General features: G+C 47.3%; 1 protein-coding gene across 4 annotated transcripts in view; it reads right to left on the minus strand.

Annotated features, from left to right (window-relative positions):
- Positions 1 to 2,797: 2,797 nt before the first annotated feature.
- Positions 2,798 to 20,668, minus strand: part of ENTREP3 (endosomal transmembrane epsin interactor 3) — a 49,346-nt gene continuing 31,475 nt past the window's right edge. For 2 of the 4 annotated variants that reach the window (XM_068251479.1, XM_068251477.1), the window contains 4 exons: positions 13,521 to 14,069; positions 10,486 to 10,557; positions 10,131 to 10,372; positions 2,799 to 3,469 (listed from right to left, as the gene is read on the minus strand). In XM_068251479.1, the coding sequence (XP_068107580.1) occupies positions 3,296 to 3,469; positions 10,131 to 10,372; positions 10,486 to 10,557; positions 13,521 to 14,069 (1,037 nt within the window). In that variant the 3' untranslated portion in view covers positions 2,799 to 3,295. Of the gene's footprint in view, positions 3,470 to 10,130; positions 10,373 to 10,485; positions 10,558 to 13,520; positions 14,070 to 20,668 lie in introns of all 4 variants that reach the window. The other 2 variants (XM_068251478.1, XM_068251480.1) reach the window with 2 other exon arrangements.

A 20,668-nucleotide genomic window follows, 5' to 3' on the forward strand; every position in this document is an offset into this window, starting at 1 on the left:
CAGCTGTCACGTCCCACGCCGTCCTACCCCGGATGCTCTGTTCCCCGCCGCCGGTCCATTTATCCATCTGACGCAACTGCACGGCCGTGGCTGCTCACGTGCTTGCACCTGCATCTCCGAAAGCTTACGGCGCAGGCCTCGAACTGCGTCTACGCAGTGAGCTCCCGGAGAGGCTTAGCTGTCCTGGTAGCCAGTACTAATTAACCTACCACTAAATATGGCTCAAATGGTATCACAAACACTCTAAGAAAACTGGCTTTTTTTCTCCCCTCTGCACTCCAACCTATGCTGGAGGAAATCTTCTCAGGTAGGCACTCTAGTTCACCTATATTGGGAATGTGCATATACACAACTATTATGGAACTTGGTTTCCAAGGCTATCCATTTAACCATCAAAAATAGCATCTGACAAATGGGCATTACTTTCTGCACAAACCTTGTATTTCCCACAATACCTTGGTGAAAAATAAGCCAAACGCAATGGATTTTGGCAAGTTTATATAAGGTTTATATATATAGGTTTCTCTTACCTCCAGTCTCATGCTTTTAACTGCACAGAAAAATAGTGAAATTAAACCAACAGCTGCCCGTGAATTTTCATGTGTGAAGTGAACAAAACATTGGAAGCTACTCGCATATTACACAGGAAGTGCTGTAGAGCCCAGCTACCTGCCAAGCACACTCTGGGACTTGTTTATAATCTGTGCACCAAACATGCCCTACCTACATCTAGGTGTACACCAGGCAGCCCTCACCGGTCCTCCAACGACCGTCGTCTAACTGTCCCGCGCATTTCCCACTCCCATGCACCTGCAGCCTGCAGGATTACTCAAGAGCCGCCCCCACCCTTTGGAAATCCCTTCCACTGCCCATCAGACTTGCCCCCTGTATTAACACATTCAAAACCCACCTCTTCAAGATGGCCTACCCACCCCCTACCACACAGTAACTCTCTACTGAATACTTATTCTACAGCCCTGCCTAATGTGTCTCCCCTCTCCTTAGATTGTAAGCTGTAGACAGGGTCCTCCCTTCCCTAGTGTTTTCTACATGATTGTATGCTTCTCTCTTATGACTGCCTCATACGTGTATTACTAGGCCTACCTAACCATCCCAAAATCCCATGATCATGTATTTAGTACCCTGTTTGCCTTGTATAACTTTGTCTTATGTTGTATAATCTTGTTACATCTGTCATCCTTTGTATAATATTATGATTGTATTGAATTTGTCCAGTGCTGCTTAATATGCTGGCACTTTATAAATACAGTAAATAATAATACCAATGGGGAAAATGTGACATTATTATTTTTTTGTTTGTTTGTTTTTTTCATTGGTTTAGCTTATTCATATAGTTTCTTCGGACAATTCTCTTCATGAGGCTAAACACTTCAGTCAAATCTGTTTTGCAGGCTGAGGGGTAGGCAATAAAGCAGGGGTAGGGAACCTATGGCTCGGGAGCCAAATGTGGCTCTTTTAACCTCCCTGGCGGTATGCAGTTTTGGTGGCTGCGTCCGCGGGAGGGATTTTTAGAATAAAACTTGTTTTAATGCTTGTAGCTAGCACTAGGCTAGCTACCAGTGTCCCCCAAGTCCCCCGGCACCTATCTGATCCCCCCGATCGCCGCCGGTAATATTTACCCAGCCGCGATCCCGCAAGAGCCGCAGCTTCCCATTTAGCTTCAGTCGTCGATATGGCGACGATCGGACAGGACGTCATCGACGTCATGCGCAGTCCCGATCCTCCCCATAGCGAGGCCTGGAGCTGATCGGGAGGCTGCGCCATCGCGGGATCCCTGGGGTGTATGTATTGCGGCAGGAATCGGGGGGATCGGGGGAGAGCGAAGGCACTTGGGGGGCACAGGTAGCTAGCCAAGTGCTAGCTGAAGAATATAGGAACAAGTTTTATTTTAAAAAAATCCTCCCGGGGCCATGCGATCCCCTGCGGCGGCTAGCCTGACACTGTGTCAGGCTTACCGCCAGGGAAGTTAATGGCTACATCTGGCTCACATACAAATCAGTAGGGGTTGATTCACTAAGCTACATTGCTCAAGCAGCACAGCTTAGTGTGGCAGCGCAAGTAATATTTTCAAAGTAGGCAAGCTACTGCTGTAGCATGCACTACTAACTTAAGGCCTGTTTTCCACTACATGCAGATTGGACGCAGATTGGATGCAGAAAAACTCCAAAAGACTCCAATGAATGCCTATGAGAAAATCTGCATCAGAAAAATCGCGTTTAGTGGCTTTCATTGGAGTCAGTTTTTCTGCATCCATTCTGCGTGTAGTGGAAACAGGCCCTTACTCGCGCTACCCCAAAACGAACGGCTGCTCCAACTGTCCCAGTCAGGTCCAGTGACTTTGTTAAATGAGATCCCTGCACTTTGATCGTGCCAATAGGCAGCCTGTCACTTGACAGGAAACCTATTGGGCCAAAGTGCGGGGATCTCGTCCTACAAAGTGAATCGACCCCAAGTCAGTTAGCTAATTGTACAAGCTGTTAGTCGGTATTCCGCCTTTCTGGCTCTTAGTGAAATTGCTGATGTTGCTGAAACCCAAGAGAAGCTGAAGACGTGTCTGACACTTCCGCTGCCTGGCGGATCAACTGAATATACATCCCCATGGCATCAGGGACGTGAGCCCTACTGTCCAAGTTTGAAACATATTGTAAGGCTCTCATGGAATTACATTTTAAAATATGTGGTGTTTATGGCTCTCTCAGCCAAAAAGCTTCCTGACCCCTGGTATAGAAGCATCTGCCTGGAGAGCATTAGCAGTAAGGGCACCAGTTTCTCTTTCTGGCTCACTGGGTAGGCATCAAAAATCCAGCTAATAATTTAAATATTACCCTACACTAGGCATTGGGCATTTTCTCCTACCCTTTATGAATAGCTAACAGTTGATATTTTGACCCAGCAAAAGGAAGCGGAATCAGCTGCAGGAGCTGATGTAGTAAAAAGGTCATGTGACGCATACACAGTGTTTCTCAATGATTTTATCATTCACAACAGCGTTGTACGGCTCACAGGTGACTCTGAGGACACAAAGACGCGTCAGCCCTTCTGCAGCAAAATCTCTGCAATATAGGAACATGCAAAGCGGAGGACGAGACTCAGAAATAACAAGGCTGGAGCAGTCAGGTGGTCTGGTGGGCAGTAAGGTCACTTATTGTGCAGTCATCGTATTGAGAAGGTTTCTGAAGAAGGACCGTTGCACAGTTATTAGCTTGTATCAGGCGGTCACTGGTCTCTCTCTGTCCAGGCCCGGCAGATGATTTTCCTCAGAGGGCCAGATCCTTCATACTGCACTCTCCTTCCTGCTGTCATTCAGGCTGTGCGGTCGTTGGTTCCCCCTCCGGCTGGTGGATAGGAGGCGGCGGAGGGACGACGTGGAGCTGAGGTCTCCGCAACTCTGCATAGATATCCCAGACTGGCGCCTCTCGGAGTCCAGAGGGAAGGGGCTTTTCAGGGGCTGAGTGTGGATAAACAAGAGCGGTCAGTATCAGGACAGCCATAGGTTGCCAAAACACCCACCCATTCTGCATATACCCATGTCAATAATGTTGGAGGTATCAACAGGATTACCACTAAACTGCAGTATAACCACAAGATATCACTATCTGTAAAATGTGATGTTCTCTGTGGTATTGTTATTTCCTGTATTTTTTATGCGTGTTCCTCTCTGTTCTAAGTAAGCTGCATTTCCTGATGGTTGTGTATGTTTTATCTCTCAAAAAAGTGATTGTGACCACCCAGGGGATACCAAAATATCAAATGCTTTATTGTGCACACATATGCAATTAACAGGACACCTCCATCTTAAAAACAATTAAAAACATGTGGAGCGCTCCGTTCAGGCATAACCCAGCATACCACAGACACCCCTCATCCACACTGGTACCGGTACCAACTACGATATCCTCAGAGTGGGGAGACAGAGGTAGCCAGGTCTGCTGCATGAACTTGATCCACAGCTCAATAAAGGGTTTCCATTTTAATGCAACCAAGTCACTTTGCTGGAGGACAGTAATTGGTATCTCACCAGTCTCACCACGCTGCCTCCAGTCACGACTCCCGGATGTCAGTATACGGACTCTTCTTCGCTCACCAGCCTCTCAACCCGACAGCGCGTCCGCAGCGGGGAGTAGCGGTGTGCTAATCCACTTTAGGCAGTCCCTTCCGGCTGAAATGTTCATGGAACACGGAGACGCTCACAACACATGGCAGATGTTAACCCCGCCCACTGACGCGTTGCGCCCGCCCACCGCGGACTTCATCAGAGTGTGTGACGTAGGGGGAGGCGGAGATGCCCTCTTTATGCGTGTTTGCCGGCTGTTTCGCCAGTCCCGCCTTTGCTGTCATGGCAACTATTGCAACGTCTCCTATTCAGACTTCATAGCAATATTTTCTTTTTTACTGCATGCACCATCTGCGTTTAAAATCCCGTAATCCACCTTCTTAGCTGTTTTCGCCAGCCCACCAGGCTGGCACATCTAGATACACACCTGCCTACATGTCTCACTTATATAGCGCGCCGCGCTTCCTGGTCTGATTGGATTATATTATACACCTCGCACAGATAAAGTACACTTTACAAGAAAACCTTATAGTCCAACTCTTGATTGAGACCATTTGGGGACAGTGATTGTAACAGGTAGATCCACCTGCATTCCTGTTGCAGCAATACCCGTTCTCTGTCTCCTCCTCTCCTATTATTGGTCAGTCTGTACAGTACAGATGGTGCATGCAGTAAAAAAGAAAATATTGCTATGAAGTCTGAATAGGAGACGTTGCAATAGTTGCCATGACAGCAAAGGCGGGACTGGCGAAACAGCCGGCAAACACGCATAAAGAGGGCATCTCCGCCTCCCCCTACGTCACACACTCTGATGAAGTCCGCGGTGGGCGGGCGCAACGCGTCAGTGGGCGGGGTTAACATCTGCCATGTGTTGTGAGCGTCTCCGTGTTCCATGAACATTTCAGCCGGAAGGGACTGCCTAAAGTGGATTAGCACACCGCTACTCCCCGCTGCGGACGCGCTGTCGGGTTGAGAGGCTGGTGAGCGAAGAAGAGTCCGTATACTGACATCCGGGAGTCGTGACTGGAGGCAGCGTGGTGAGACTGGTGAGATACCAATTACTGTCCTCCAGCAAAGTGACTTGGTTGCATTAAAATGGAAACCCTTTATTGAGCTGTGGATCAAGTTCATGCAGCAGACCTGGCTACCTCTGTCTCCCCACTCTGAGGATATCGTAGTTGGTACCGGTACCAGTGTGGATGAGGGGTGTCTGTGGTATGCTGGGTTATGCCTGAACGGAGCGCTGCACATGTTTTTAATTGTTTTTAAGATGGAGGTGTCCTGTTAATTGCATATGTGTGCACAATAAAGCATTTGATATTTTGGTATCCCCTGGGTGGTCACAATCACTTTTTTGAGGCAGTTGTTACGGAATTTGTGACCTACCCCCTATAAAGATATGGTGTGGGACCGTTATGCATAGGGTGAGATAGACAGTATTTATGATTGTAAAGTATGTTTTATCTCTGCATGTTTTTCTTAAAGAGAACCCGAGGTGGCTTGTAAGAATCCTATTAGCACACAGAAGCTGGGTCTGCATATAATGCTCAGCCTCTGTTGCTATACTGTCTCCCCCCAGGCCCCCCCTGCGCTCTGCTGTCCCCCATAAATCACACAGCCGTGCTAGCGACATCGCTAGCAGGCTGTTTATATCTGCACTGCCATTCAGCGTCGCTCCCCCACCTCCTCTATGTCTCCGCTCCCCACCTGCATCCCTTCCCTCCCCACTGATTGGAGGGATGGGATGCAGGCGGGAAGCAGCGATATGGAGGAGGTGGGGGACCGGCGCTGAATGGCAGTGCAGATGTAAACAGTCTGCTTGCGATGTCGCTAGCACGGCTGTGTGATTTATGGGGGACAGCAGAGCGCAGGGGGGGGCCTGGGGGGAGACAGTATAGCAACAGAGGCTGAGCATTATATGCAGACCCAGCCTCTGTGTGCTAATAGGATTCTTACAAGTCACCTTGAGTTCTCTTTAAAGGACTTCCAAGGTGAGAAAACCTGGCTTGATGCTTCATCCTCAGGGGGTGCCATCCGCACCCTCCGTTTCATTCCACCGTGGTTTTTTTGTTTGTTTGTTTTTACAGCCCTCCATTGGCTCCCGACCCCACCTCTTGGGTCATCTGTCTTTTTCCCCAATAAACATGGCTGCCAATTGTGCTGCGCCTGCGCATTTCGCATAGCTGTGAGTGCGACTGCGCAGCGCTAAGTCATCCTCCAACCACGTCCTTGCTCTCGCCAACGAGACCGCTGGGAGCAAGGACGCTACTGGAGGAGGACGTATAGCTGCGCACACTTGCGGCTATGTGAATTGTGCAGGTGCGGCACGATTGTCGGCCATGTTTATTGGGAAAAAGCAGACGACCAGGTGGGGTCGGGACCCAACGGGATGTTGTAAAAACAACAACAAAAAACATGGCGGGATTAAACGGAGGACACGGATGGTGCCCCCTGAGGATGAAGCATTATGACAGGTATTTAACTATTTTTTTTTTACCATTCTGGCCTCGGAAGTCCTTTAAAGAGGAACTACAGTGAAAATAATGTAATAAAAAAAGGTGCTTCATTTTTACAATAATTATGTATTAATGGTTTTAGTCAGTGTTTGCCCATTGTAAAATCTTTTAAATCCCTGATTTACATTCTGACATTTATTACATGGTGACATTTTTACTGTTGGCAGGTGATGTAGCTGCTGCTTGCTTTTTTGGCAGTTGGAAACAGCTGTAGACAGCTATTTCCCACAATGCAGCAAGGTTCACAGACAGGAAATTGCCAGGAGTACATACTCAGTTTCTTGTGGGAGGGGTTTCACCACAATATCAGTCATAAAGCGCCCCCTGGTGGTCTGTTTGTGAAAAGGAATAGATTTCTCATGTAAAAGTGGGTATCGGCTACTGATTGGGATAAAGTTCAATTCTTGGTTGGAGTTTCTCTTTAACCCCCTTGGCGGTATGAAAAATACCGCCAGGGGGCAGCGCAGCAGTTTTTTTAATTTTTTTTTTTTTAAATCATGTAGCGAGCCCAGGGCTCGCTACATGATAGCCGCTGCTCAGCGGCATCCCCCCAGCCCCGCCGATCGCCTCCGGCGATAGGCGATCAGAAAATCACGTTCAAAGAATGGGATTTCCTGGAGGGCTTCCCCCATCACCATGGCGACGGGGCGCGATGACGTCAGCGACGTCGGGACGTCATTGGGAGACCCGATCCAGCCCTTGGCGCTGCCTGGCACTGATTGGCCAGGCAGCGCAGGGGTCTGGGGGGGGGGGGCGCGCGCCGCACCGGATAGCGGCGATCGGGCGCGCGGCGGCGGTGATCGGGGTGCTGGCGCAGCTAGCAAAGTGCTAGCTGCCTCCAGCAAAAAAAAAAATTATGTAAATCGGCCCAGCAGGGCCTGAGCGGCACCCTCCGGCGGCTTACCCCGTGTCACACACGGGGTTACCGCTAAGGAGGTTAAGTAAAGAGTTTTAACTTGTTATACCGGGTGCCTATCTGCATGTACAGACCACTCTTGCTCCAACAAATGAATTGGTCACTGCATTCAAGATGGATCTATTCCACCCAACTTTCTGAGATAAAAAAAAAATAGGGACACCTTTTATAGTACAAATATGTGGGCAATACATGCCCCTGCCTCATCTCCAGCCTCGCCTACCATGAAAAGTTCATTAGCAAAATACTATAATAACTAAAAATAAATTAAATGAGTACTTTTCCTTTTTTAAAATAAATAATGCAGAACCCAAAGTTCAGAAAGTTCTAAGCACTCTTTATTAACTAAACATATGTACATTGTACAAAAAAGAGGGACAGACAAATGATGAAGAAAGAGAGGGACAAACGTTTATGAAACTAAAATAGTGACCGTCCCTCCAAATGATGAAAAAAATGGGAGCTATAGTTATATTTAAGTGTTTGGTACATAAACCTTCTAATGATTCCTTCTATCTCTCTGGGACCCGGATCTTGTAGGTGAGGTTTCTGCTGGAGCTGCCGGGGATTCCACCTTCCTGATTTCTCAAGTCTGCACATCTCCCGCCGCTCCCATTAATAGATATCTCCCTATACACTGCTGGAAATCTACGCCCTGTATTGGTGAGCTCCTGGCTGGCAGGGCGTAGATTTCAATCACTGCCCGCATCCGCCGTTTCCGTCGCTCTCCGCAGATCGCGCCGCTCAAACTCGACGTCTCTCGCCGCAGCTCACTGGCTCTGCCTGTCTCTATGATGGCAGAGCCATGTGAGTTGGTCAGGAGACAATTTGATTGGCTCCTGGCCGTGTCTATCAATGTAAGCTGCTCCCATTGGCTTACATTGATAGACAGGGTGGGGAGCCAATGAAAGAGGCTCCTGACCGGCTCACATGACTCTGCCATCATAGAGACGGCAGAGTGGATGTTAGAATCGGCGTGCGGCGTGATGGCGATTGCGGCGGTTATGCGCAGCGTTTCGTTGGGATTCCGTCGTCCCTTTAAGGACCAGAGACCGGTGGTACTTAAGTGGTTAAAGGACACCTCGAGGCGAAAATAAACTAATGAAATAAATGATTGTACCTAAAAAAGAAACACCGTATAGTTATTTGTGTGGTAGGCACTCTACATACCCATGTCTATCTTATGTCACATGTCACCTCGGGTATCCTTTAAGTCCTACCTACTATAATCTGGTAGGACAGACTAGGAAAGTGATCTACAAACTTGGCTCTCAAGCTGTTAAGGAACTACAAGTCCCACAATGCATTGCAGGAGTCTGACAGCCACAGCCATGATTCATAAAGGCAAATGCATTGTGGGACTTGTATTTCCTTAACAGCTGGAGAACAAAGTTTGCAAATCACTGGACTAGGACTACTGTAGGAATTGAGTGTGAGCCCCTCTGAGGACAGTCAGTGACATGACTATGTACTCTGTAAAGTGCTGCAGAAGATATCAGTGCTATGTAAATGCATAACCATAATAATATGGTAGGACATGAGACTATGACTATGGTAGGATTAGATTGTGATCTCCTCTGAGGACAGTCAGTGACATGACTATGTACTCTGTAAAGTGCTGCAGAAGATGTCAGTGCTATGTAAATGCATAACCATAATAATATGGTAGGACATGAGACTATGGCTATGGTAGGATTAGATTGTGATCTCCTCTTGAGGACAGTCAGTGACATGACTATGTACTCGGTAAAGTGCTGCAGAAGATATCAGTGCTATGTAAATGCATAACCATAATAATATGGTAGGACATGAGACTATGACTATGGTAGGATTAGATTATTAACTCCCCTGAGGACAGTCAGTGACATGACTATGTACTCTGTAAAGCACTGCAGAAGATGGAAAGGGCTGTTATGGCAGCTGTACCCTCCACTTTATATAAGTAGAAGCAGAGCAGGATCATCCACAAGGCAATCTAGGCAGGTGTCTGGGCCCTAGCGAGTGTCAATGCAGAGACATAGCTATGGTTGGGCATGGGGGGACATACGTCCCCGGGTGCAGCACTGCGAGGGCGCTCAGCACAGTCGCTGCATTCCCATGTACGTAAGAGGAGGTTTGCTGACTGCCTGAAGTGCCCCTGCGTCTCTCCCTCCCTCTGAAAAGAAGTGCAGAAGCGTTAATAGCAGCAGAAAAAGTAAGGCACATCTGGCTATCTAAAGGGGGCACATTAGGCTATCTGAATGGGGAAAGGGGGGCACATATGGCTATACATATACAGCATTTGTACATTTGACTCCACCCATAATCATGACCACCTTTTTGTTGCGTGGCCGCACCCCATTTTGTCCAAAGGTGGGGGCACAAAAACTGTCTATGTCCCCGGGTGCTGAAAACCTTAGCTACGCCTCGGTGTGAAAGGGCCTGGCTGGCTGCAACCTTCTTTGACCACTTTCCCTCCTCAGCTTACCAGAAAGACTATATTGGGGAGGCTTGGGCCTTGTTTTGTCTTAATCCTTCTCTGAGTAGAGGCCAATAGAGATTGTATGAAAGGCGTAGATAGGAGCTCTGTGACAACAGTGAGTCCTCCTGGGTGGGATTACGGAAGAGACAAGATCATCAATACCTGCTTGCCATTGCTACTGCCCTCCTTCAGGCTCCTCCGTGAGCAGTTCAGGAACCGGGCCACAAACAGCCGGGTATTACGTCCTCCCTTCAAGTCTCCCAAGGAGAGAGCGCCGCTTCTGGAGAGTCGCTGGAGTGTCCTGTGTGTCAGCAGAACCGGATTCTTGCCCAGGGATCCGGTGCGGAGAAGCAAGGGAGAGATGGGCGGGCGGCGTCTATGAGGGCCGGCCTCGGCACACACAGCTGTGGAGACAGGAAAACGTACATTGGGAGGCAAGTTTCATAGAGGCGTGTCCAGAACCTGTCACCTGTCAAGAGACAGGAAAAATAAAGAGAGCTCAGAGATTGATCTGTACCTGCAGCATCTGCTGATAACAATGCAGCATCATCTTCTTCCAAACCCTTCCTGTAATCCACATCTCCGAAATCTAGATCAGAAAATACATATATTATATGCAAATGGGAATACATTAGAATCCTCTGGAAATAAGATGAGATAGATGTCTATCTACATTGGTAGGTCTTGCATTTGCTGCGCTTAAAGAGACTCTGAAGCGAAAAAAAATATATGATATAATGAATTGGTTGTGTACTATGAATAATTACTAGAAGATTAGCAGCAAAGAAAATATTCTCATACTTTTATTTTCAGGTATATAGTGTTTTTTCTAACATTGCATTATCCTATAATATGTGCAGATTACACAACACTCAGCATTCAAAATGATTCTTTCAGAGCAGTCTGTGAAGTAATAAACTCTCCTCTAGCAGAGGAAAAGTAAACAGTTCAATTACAGTTCAGATAATAAAAGTCAGATAACAGCCCTCTCCACGACTTAGGGCTGGTTCAGACGGACGCTTGCAGAGCGTTTACTGCCAGCGTTCGGGGCTTGGCGTTAAACGCTCCCATTCAAGTGAATGGGAGCGTTTGTACCAAGCTTTTACGCGCGTTTGCACAAACGCGGCGTTCGGGTCCCGATTTTCACTGGCGTTCAAGGAGCCCCTGGAAGCTACATGTTGCTTCCAGGGGCGGTTAACCGCGACGGGTAATGTCCCCCTAGGGGAAGAAAAAACACGACCGCATCCGAACGCAATGCGAACGCTGCTGAAAGCCCGAACGCATTGCCGCCGCGACGCCAACGAACGCGACGCCTCCAAACGTCCGTCTGAACCAGCCCTAAGTTGGTCAGAGAGCTTAATAGCTTTTTTGCATAGAGATAACAACTGGAGTTTCTCAACTCTTCCTGCACTGGAAACAATTAGACTGATGTATCTGATCTTAATGGTTTTTTTCTTAGCTGTACTACACATACAAATCATAATATCATCATTTTTTTTTCGCTTCAGTGTCTCTTTAAAACTGTATGTCTACCAGAAATGGAGGCTATCAGAGGTACCCATATCCTATTCACCTTGCTGAAAGGCACTGTGCATTGTCCTGAGGAAGCGGGCTAGTACCCATGAAATGCGTTGTCTGTTTTGTGTTTTAAATAAATGTCCAGTACTACTGGTGTTTTTGTTGTCAGGAGAGTTAAGAGATTACCTCTCATTCTTATGTCAGCTATTAGAAGTATATATATATATATATATATATATATATATGTTTTTACACTTGGGCGCCTCCATCCTTACTAGTATCCAGATAAACCTCCTTTGGAGATAATATTTTCCCCCCCTAAAAACTACAAAACTAGGAGAGGTACTATCCAGCTTCTGGCAGGACATGGAAAACCAAGAAGGTTAATTTCCTGCTGCCTTATACTGTGGTGGTTGCCGGGATCTGCAACCCACTCTTGTGAGCATGGCTGTATATACTTACAACTTCCCATTTACAACAGAGTAACCAAGCAGCTCAGGGTGACCCAAACTACTAGGAATGTATAGGGGGATAAAAGGGACCAAAAAGCCCTCCTACTAAAAAAAAAAGCAAAGTTTAGTATAATTTGCCTTCTTAAAACTTCCCATTTATTAACGATACTACGCCTTTGGGCTCCTGGTCTCTCGGTTTACATAGGTATTCTTCTTGAATACAAGGTCACTACAACGATCACCAAAACCCTCCTACAAATGGAGGTTGGTGGCCCTTTTCCCATGATGCAGGACAGTGGCGTAACAATAGGGGCTGCAAGCCATGTAGCTGCAGGGGGGCCCTCTGGGACCCGCCCAGGGCAGTTTTGGAGGGCAGGAGAGGTTTCAGCATGAGGGGAGAGCATTGGCAACCTACATCGGCGAGGAGGGGGGGGGCACTTCCCCCTCTCCCTCACCTCGGGCTCTCCCCTCAGCGCTCCACCTCCAGCATTAATAGGTGGCAGCAGCGGCAGGCAGGAACACATACCTCCATGCGTTCCACGCGCCGGAGGTTCCTCTCTCTAAGCATCTGATGCTACTTCCTGTTTACCAGTACATTTTAAAAGCATCAGTGCCCAATGATATAGCTATTTACACTGCAACATCATCATTGAGTGACAAATGGTCCATTTCTCATGAAGCAGGAATTACATTCTGATAGCATCGGTGCCCAATGATATAAGAATATACACTGTGGCATCATCAGTCAGAGACAAACGTCTCTTTTGCCATGATGTAGAAATTACATCCTGATAGCAGCAGTGACATAAGATGATATAAGAATTTATTCTGTGACATAATCACTACTACTCAGATGGCTATCATGGTAACCCACAATCAATAGGAAGGTATAAGGGACTTTGTTAGGCTGAATTATAGCAAATACCATACCCTATGTTTTAAGAAGGCAAAATAATATGTGACATCATCAGTGAGAGACATGATGCAGGAATTACATTGTGATAGCATCAGTAAAGGACAAAAACCTAATCTCCCTTAAAGTGGACCTGAGCTCAGAACTTCCTCTCTGCTCTAAAAGATAAGCAACTGCATAATAACCTTTAAAGAAAAAACATTTATTTGTTACATCTGATATAAATCCTGCAATAAATCTGCAGTGTGTCCACTTCCTGCTTTCAGGGAAGCATCCTGTGTTTATCAATTAGCTCTTTGCCATGGCAGGCAGCTGACACAGCTGAGGGATCAAATTACAACTTGTGCTTAGTCACAGATGAGGGGGGCTTAGACAGGCTAAACTCTCTAAATATATACAGGGTGCATTTCTATGTGTTCACCTTCTGTCCTGTGCAAAAGTTCAGATCCACTTTAATGTATGGATTACAATGTGGCATAAGATGGATCAATTACACTGTGATATAAGAATTTACTCTGTGACATCATCAGTGAGGGACACATGGCCCTTTTCCAACGATACAAGAATTTTGGCACGATCAGTGCAGAGTAGTGAGGGTAGTCTGTACAGGAGGGCAGGAATTCAGACCCAATGTAATGAGGAGAGAAGGAGATGAGATATTTGACTTACCAGTCTGGAGAAGAGAGGCGATTCCAGGATCACTATGTGAGCGGATTACAAGTCGTGGAGTCTCATTGGTGCAAAGCATTTTGGGCCGTGTGTTCTCACTATATCGGCGATGGGGGCAGTCCAGAGTTTGGCAGGGGGAGGAGTGATGAAAAGAACACCCAGAACTTTGGCTCTGGTGTCGCCCACGAGGAACCTTCCCTTTTACGCGTAACTCAGGGAAACATGGACCAACCACCCCTCCAATACTCTCCAGTCTATTACAGCTACGTGTGGTACCACTTCCCACATGTGATGGAGGGTCCTGGCAGGAACTGGGCGTAGAGCAGGAGAAAGAGCGCCCCTCTTTAATTCGGGGGATTGCCACTGCCTCAAAAGGCCCCTGGAGGCTGAGTGTGGGGCTATGCTGGTGATGTCCACACTGACCACAGTCCACGCTCAAGCAATAATCTGCCCGGCTACGCTGAATAGAGCGATACAAGACATAATCCACAGATCGCACTGAGCCCTGAACATCCAGCAAAACAGAATCTTCGGAGGGGCTGCTGTCTTCTGCAGGAAAAAGAAGCATCAACATTAGAGGGATTACACGGGAGATAAAAAGAGGCTGGAGGGCCCAGATATCACAGGACACAACTACCTCTACACCAAGGTGCATGCAAGACACGTCAACAGTCATGTATCCTCATAAAGAAACTACCAAACCTACTCTGCCATCTCCACCAGCTCGCCATTACCTCTTACTTGGATGACCTGTCTCCACCGACTCACCATTACCCAATACTCTCATCTTCACCAACTCACAACTGCTATCAACCTACATATATATCACTACTGTCACTCATACTAATCCACCAACTGACCAACATCACTAACAACCAACATCTATCATGAACCTCACCCTCCACTAGGGTTGCAACGGTATGTAAAGCCACGGTATGATAACGGTCTAAAAAGAATACCACAATATGATGGTATCGCGGTATACAGTATTATACAATTATTTGGACCCAGGCCTCCCCCTTACATTAAATAATGTGCCCCCCAGTATGGTAGCCAGATGTGCCCCTCTCCCTTGGCATACCTATGATTCAGCCGCCTGGAGATTTGGGCGCAGGGTAAAGCTGTAAATCGGCTCACCCTGCTCCTGCAAAAGTCCTGGTGATCTTAAATACTATTCCCCCTCTAGGTTGCCATGAATAGTGGGGGAAAGATGTAATTCAGCTTCAAGCTATTGCTGGCAGCTGAATTAGTGTTTTTATAGTAATTTGTGCTCTGTCTTTTGACGGTGCCCAAATTACTCATTAAGCGCCGCTGTAGCCGTAATTCCTATTACTGCCTATGGCAGAACTGGCTGCGCCCAAATCTCCGGTGCTGTTTTTACAGAGCTCCACTCCCACATGCCTTCCCCCGTATGGTAACGAGGTATAGGTCCCTCCAGTATAGCTAGTTAGGTATAGGTGCCTCCACTATAAGTAGCAGGAATAGGTGTAGCCAGTAATAGGTGGCCGCAGTATAGGTAGCCAGGGATAGATGTAGCTAGTAATAGGTGGCCACAGTATAGGTAGCCAGGGATAGATGTAGCTAGTAATAGGTGGCCACAGTATAGGTAGCCAGGGATAGATGTAGCTAGTAATAGGTGGCCGCAGTATAGGTAGCCAGGGATAGATGTAGCTTGTAATAGGTGGTCACAGTATAGGTAGCCAGGGATAGGTGTAGCCAGTAATAGGTGGCCGCAGTATAGGTAGCCAGGGATAGATGTAGCTAGTAATAGGTGGCCACAGTATAGGTAGCCAGGGATAGGTGTAGCCAGTAATAGGTGGCCGCAGTATAGGTAGCCAGGGATAGATGTAGCTAGTAATAGGTGGCCGCAGTATAGGTAGCCAGGGATAGGTGTAGCCAGTAATAGGTGGCCGCAGTATAGGTAGCCATGGATAGGTGTAGCCAGTAATAGGTGGCCGCAGTATAGGTAGCCAGGGATAGGTGTAGCCAGTAATAGGTGGCCGCAGTATAGGTAGCCAGGGATAGATGTATCTAGTAATAGGTGGCCGCAGTATAGGTAGCCAGGGATAGGTATAGCCAGTAATAGGTGGCCGCAGTATAGGTAGCCAGGGATAGGTGTAGCCAGTAATAGGTGGCCGCAGTATAGGTAGCCAGGGATAGATGTAGCTAGTAATAGGTGGCCGCAGTATGGGTAGCCAGGGATAGGTATAGCCAGTAATAGGTGGCCGCAGTATAGGTAGCCAGGAATAGGTGTAGCCAGTAATAGGTGGCCACAGTATAGGTAGCCAGGGATAGATGTAGCTAGTAATAGGTTAGGTGGCTGCAGTATAGGTAGCCAGGGATAGGTGTAGCCAGTAATAGGTGGCCGCAGTATAGGTAGCCAGGGATATGTGTAGCCAGTAATAGGTGGCCGCAGTATAGGTAGTCAGGGATAGGTGTAGCCAGTAATAGGCGGCCGCAGTATAGGTAGCCAGGGATAGGTGTAGCCAGTAATAGGTGGCCGCAGTATAGGTAGCCAGGGATAGGTGTAGCCAGTAATAGGCGGCCGCAGTATAGGTAGCCAGGGATAGGTGTAGCCAGTAATAGGCGGCCGCAGTATAGGTAGCCAGGGATATGTGTAGCCAGTAATAGGTGGCCGCAGTATAGGTAGTCAGGGATAGGTGTAGCCAGTAATAGGCGGCCGCAGTATAGGTAGCCAGGGATAGGTGTAGCCAATAATAGGTGGCCGCAGTATAGGTAGCCAGGGATATGTGTAGCCAGTAATAGGTGACTGCAGTATAGGTAGCCAGGGATGGGTGTAGCCAGCATAGATAGCCAGGAATGTCTGCAGTATAGGTAGCCAGGATAGGTGCATGCAGTATAGAGAGCCAGGTGGGGGACACAAAAGCAGGCGCAGGAACAGCGTCAGGATACCGGTACAACGCGATTGTACTTGGTATGAGTACCATGCACAATCAAACCGCGGTATACCGTCATCAACCCTACACACCACTACCGCTGCTTTTGCCTCTCAGTGATGACTAATCTGCTAATTACGATTAAGCCAAATTTCACATACATTTTTGCAATTACGGCCATAGGTCATTATGATTTGGACATTCAAACTGATTTTGTATAGTCCATTCATAATTTCACGTAATTTTTGCGTGATTTACTGCCAAATTAAGTCGTTAAGAGCAAAGCCCCTGTACATGCTATCACCACCAAAATTGCTACGTATGTTAAGGAAAATAATGGGAACAAGTTAAAAAAAATAGTTTTTCATAAAAACCTTTTGAGAAAATAGTTTTTTAAAAAATGCAAAGGAAAAATTACTTTTAAACTCAGAAAAGTTAGTTTAAAAACCATTTTCCCTTTGCATGTTCTCAAAAACTACGAGTTCTTTTTGAAAATTTATTTTTGTGACTTGTTCCCAATATCTTCCTTGACATACAATACAATTTTGTTGACGATACCATGTATGAGGGCTTCGCTACTAACCAGAAAATGTTGGCATGAAATTATGCCAAATTGCAAAGTTATAGTTTCTGATTATGTTTACAAACAAAATTATGGCTTTTCCAGAAATTGTGCATTACGATTTCCCATCATAATTGCAAATTAACAATGCAAAATTATGTTTAAGAGAAATTTGTGCTTATGACTACATAGGTTACTAATCTCACAGCCTTCCCCATCTACACCAAATCACCATCAGCCATTACTCACATATGCCAACCCTAACCAATTCATTAGTTCATGAATGATACTTCTTCCATTTCCACCATTATTGCTACAATCACTTGCTCTAACTTACCAATGACTCAACTCCCATCTCCATGACCTCAAGATTGCCCATTACTTTCATCCCAACCAACTTACCAACATCATCATTCCCCAACAACCCAACATTACCAATACTCATGTTCACAAGCACAGCAATTCACTGGTGCTGCTTCTCTACCTGCCATCTCCTCCAACTCACCCTCACCGCTACTGTCATCTCCACCACCAAGTCATCGATGGTGCTTCTCCCACCTCCTGTTTCCACCAGCCTACCAATATTGCAGCTCTAAAGGTACATACACACCTCAGACAAAGATTGGTCTAAATGAACGTTGACCAGAGAAGGTTAATGATCTTAAACGACCGACCTGTGTACACACATGATCGATCCAAGAAAGAAGGAATTGCCGGATAATGCGGAAGTGACGTACCAGTAATTAACTGAAACGATCAATATCTGTACAAAAGAGAGATTATGAACGATTGACTAGTGGTGCTCAGCAGAGCTCGAATATTCGAGTAGCTCGAATATTCAAGCTCTTTTTCAGCTATTCGAGCTCGGTATTCGAGCTCCGAATAGCTGGAGCTATTCGAATGGGCTATCCGAGTACACTCGAATAGCCCATTCACTATTCGAGCTATTCGAGCAACCCGGCGCTATTCGAGCTCGGTACCGAGCTCGAATAGCGTCATAGCCCAGATTGATGTCCTTAGAGCCAATCAGAGGGCTCCCAGGCCCTCTGACGGCAGCCAATCACAGAGGGGGACCCTGGCCAGCCCCTACCCTATAAATAGCGGCCGCCATGTTCCGTTTCTCCGTGCTTGCCTGAGACTTGTACAGAGAGAGAGTTGCTCCTTTGTGCTTTGGCTTAGCAAGAGCTCTATTGTGGTCATTTACCTAGCGTTTTTGCTCACATACACCTCCTATACACACCTATATTGTTGTTAGTTATTTAGACATTGTATTTTAGTTAGTAGCTTGTGTGTTACATTAGAGACAGGCAGCTGCTGCAAGCTTACAGGTTTAGGCCTCAGGGGGGCCTTGCCTCTGTGGGCAGCTGTCCTCTGTTTATTTCTCTCATCTATACCAGTATTTCTGCTGTCCTTTACTAATAGTATTGTAGTTATACTGTACTAGGAGTAGGACACTCACTGACTGTCACTGTTTATAGGCTACTAGCTAGCTCCTGCGTGTGTGCACTCACTCACTGTCTGTGTGTACACACACTCTATTTCCTTCTGATTACTGATAGATTATTGTTAGTTAGTTGTACTTACTTACTACTTACTCTTACTGTACCCGTAGGGACACTCACTGTCACTGTTCATATAGGCTACTAGCTCCTGCGTGTGCGCACTGCACTCACTGTCTGAGTGTACACACACAACACACACTCTATTTCCTTCTGATCGCTGATTGATTATCGTAATTAGTTAGTTGTACTTACTGTTACTACTTACTCTTACTGTACTAGGAGTCTAGGACACTCAGTCACTGTCCATAGGCTACTAGCTCCTGCGTGCGTGCACTCACTGTCTGAGTGTACACACACCCACACTCCATTTCCTTCTGATCGCTGATTGATTATCGTAATTAGTTAGTTGTACTTACTGTTACTACTTACTCTTACTGTACTAGGAGTCTAGGACACTCAGTCACTGTCCATAGGCTACTAGCTCCTGCGTGCGTGCACTCACTGTCTGAGTGTACACACACCACCCACACTCTATTTCCTTCTGATCGCTGATTGATTATTGTAATTAGTTAGTTCTACTTACTGTTACTACTTACTCTTACTGTACTAGGAGTCTAGGACACTCAGTCACTGTGTTCATAGGCTACTAGCTCCTGCGTGCGTGCACTCACTGTCTGAGTGTACACACACCACCCACACTCTATTTCCTTCTGATCGCTGATTGATTATTGTAATTAGTTAGTTCTACTTACTGTTACTACTTACTCTTACTGTACTAGGAGTCTAGGACACTCAGTCACTGTGTTCATAGGCTACTAGCTCCTGCGTACGTGCACTCACTGTCTGAGTGTACACACACCCACACTCCATTTCCTTCTGATCGCTGATTGATTATTGTAATTAGTTAGTTCTACTTACTGTTACTACTTACTCTTACTGTACTAGGAGTCTAGGACACTCAGTCACTGTGTTCATAGGCTACTAGCTCCTGCGTGCGTGCACTCACTGTCTGAGTGTACACACACTAAATTTACTTGTGATTACTACTGATTATTGTAACTGCTAGTTGTACTTCCTGACTGTTACTACTTACTTACTGTACTAGGGGACACTCACTCAGTCACCTCACCAACCAACCCACTCCATTAAAGTACCCCACTTTTCACCCGCCCTTTTAAAAAACTTTTGTCTATACGCCCAAAACATTGAAGATGTCTGGAAGTGGCAGCCAGCGCGGTTTGGGCAAGGGGAAGGGCAGCAAGGGAATCAGGAGGAGAGGGAGCAGCATTGTGGCAAGCCGCGGCCGCGGGCGCGCCACCATGCACAGTTCCGCAGCAGCAGCAGCAGCGTCAGTGGCTAACATTCCTCCCATAGCCACTGGCCGTGGACGCCTTGGGCGCCGCCCAGCAGGAGCATCTGCAACTCACGCTGCAGAGACACAGCAGCAGCAGCGTGTAGCACCTGCTCCCATTTTCCTCCAGCCGGGTCGGAAACGTCCCATTGAGGAAAAGGATGCAGACACTGTGGTGCAACTCATGACGGAGGATGAGCAGCCCGCCATCAGCTCTGCATCTGAGGCCTCCACCCTCACCACCACCACCACCACCACCACCACCCCTGTTCGCAGCAGCCGCCCAGCAGGGCCTGGGGAGGAGGCCAGTTCACCATCAGTCGCCGACCTGTCACTCAGCAGTCTTTTTACCCCAGGCACCATCAGGGTATTGTCTGCTGTTGTTGGCGATTTTGAGGAGGAGATGCTGATGGGCACTTTGGGGGAGGAGGGATTGGACAGCAAGACTGTGGCGACAGTCAAGCGTCCCATCCATGCATCAGGAGAGGAGTTTGGGGGGTCATCATCCCAGCAGGACATGTTTCAGGAGGGGCATGATGATGATGACCCGGTGACAGACAGAGACTGGGTGCCACCACCTCCAGGGGATGTCGTCCTCAGCAGCTCTGAGGAGGAGGAGGAGGATGCGCTTGTGGGCCTTGCAAGGAGGCGCATCATTGCAAGCATTGGCAGCGTCCCACAGCCTGCTGGTGTCTCAGGCTCAGCAGCAGCAGCAGCAGCATCAGCCAGTACCACCACCAGCCGCACCCAAGCCCCCCCCCCCAACCACCACAGGGAGACAGGCAGCAGCGCTTCCATGCCGTAGGGGGATGTTTCTGTCACCAATCTGGCGGTTT

This window comes from Hyperolius riggenbachi, chromosome 9 (assembly GCF_040937935.1).
Source record: "Hyperolius riggenbachi isolate aHypRig1 chromosome 9, aHypRig1.pri, whole genome shotgun sequence".
Classification (NCBI taxonomy): Eukaryota; Metazoa; Chordata; class Amphibia; order Anura; family Hyperoliidae; genus Hyperolius; species Hyperolius riggenbachi.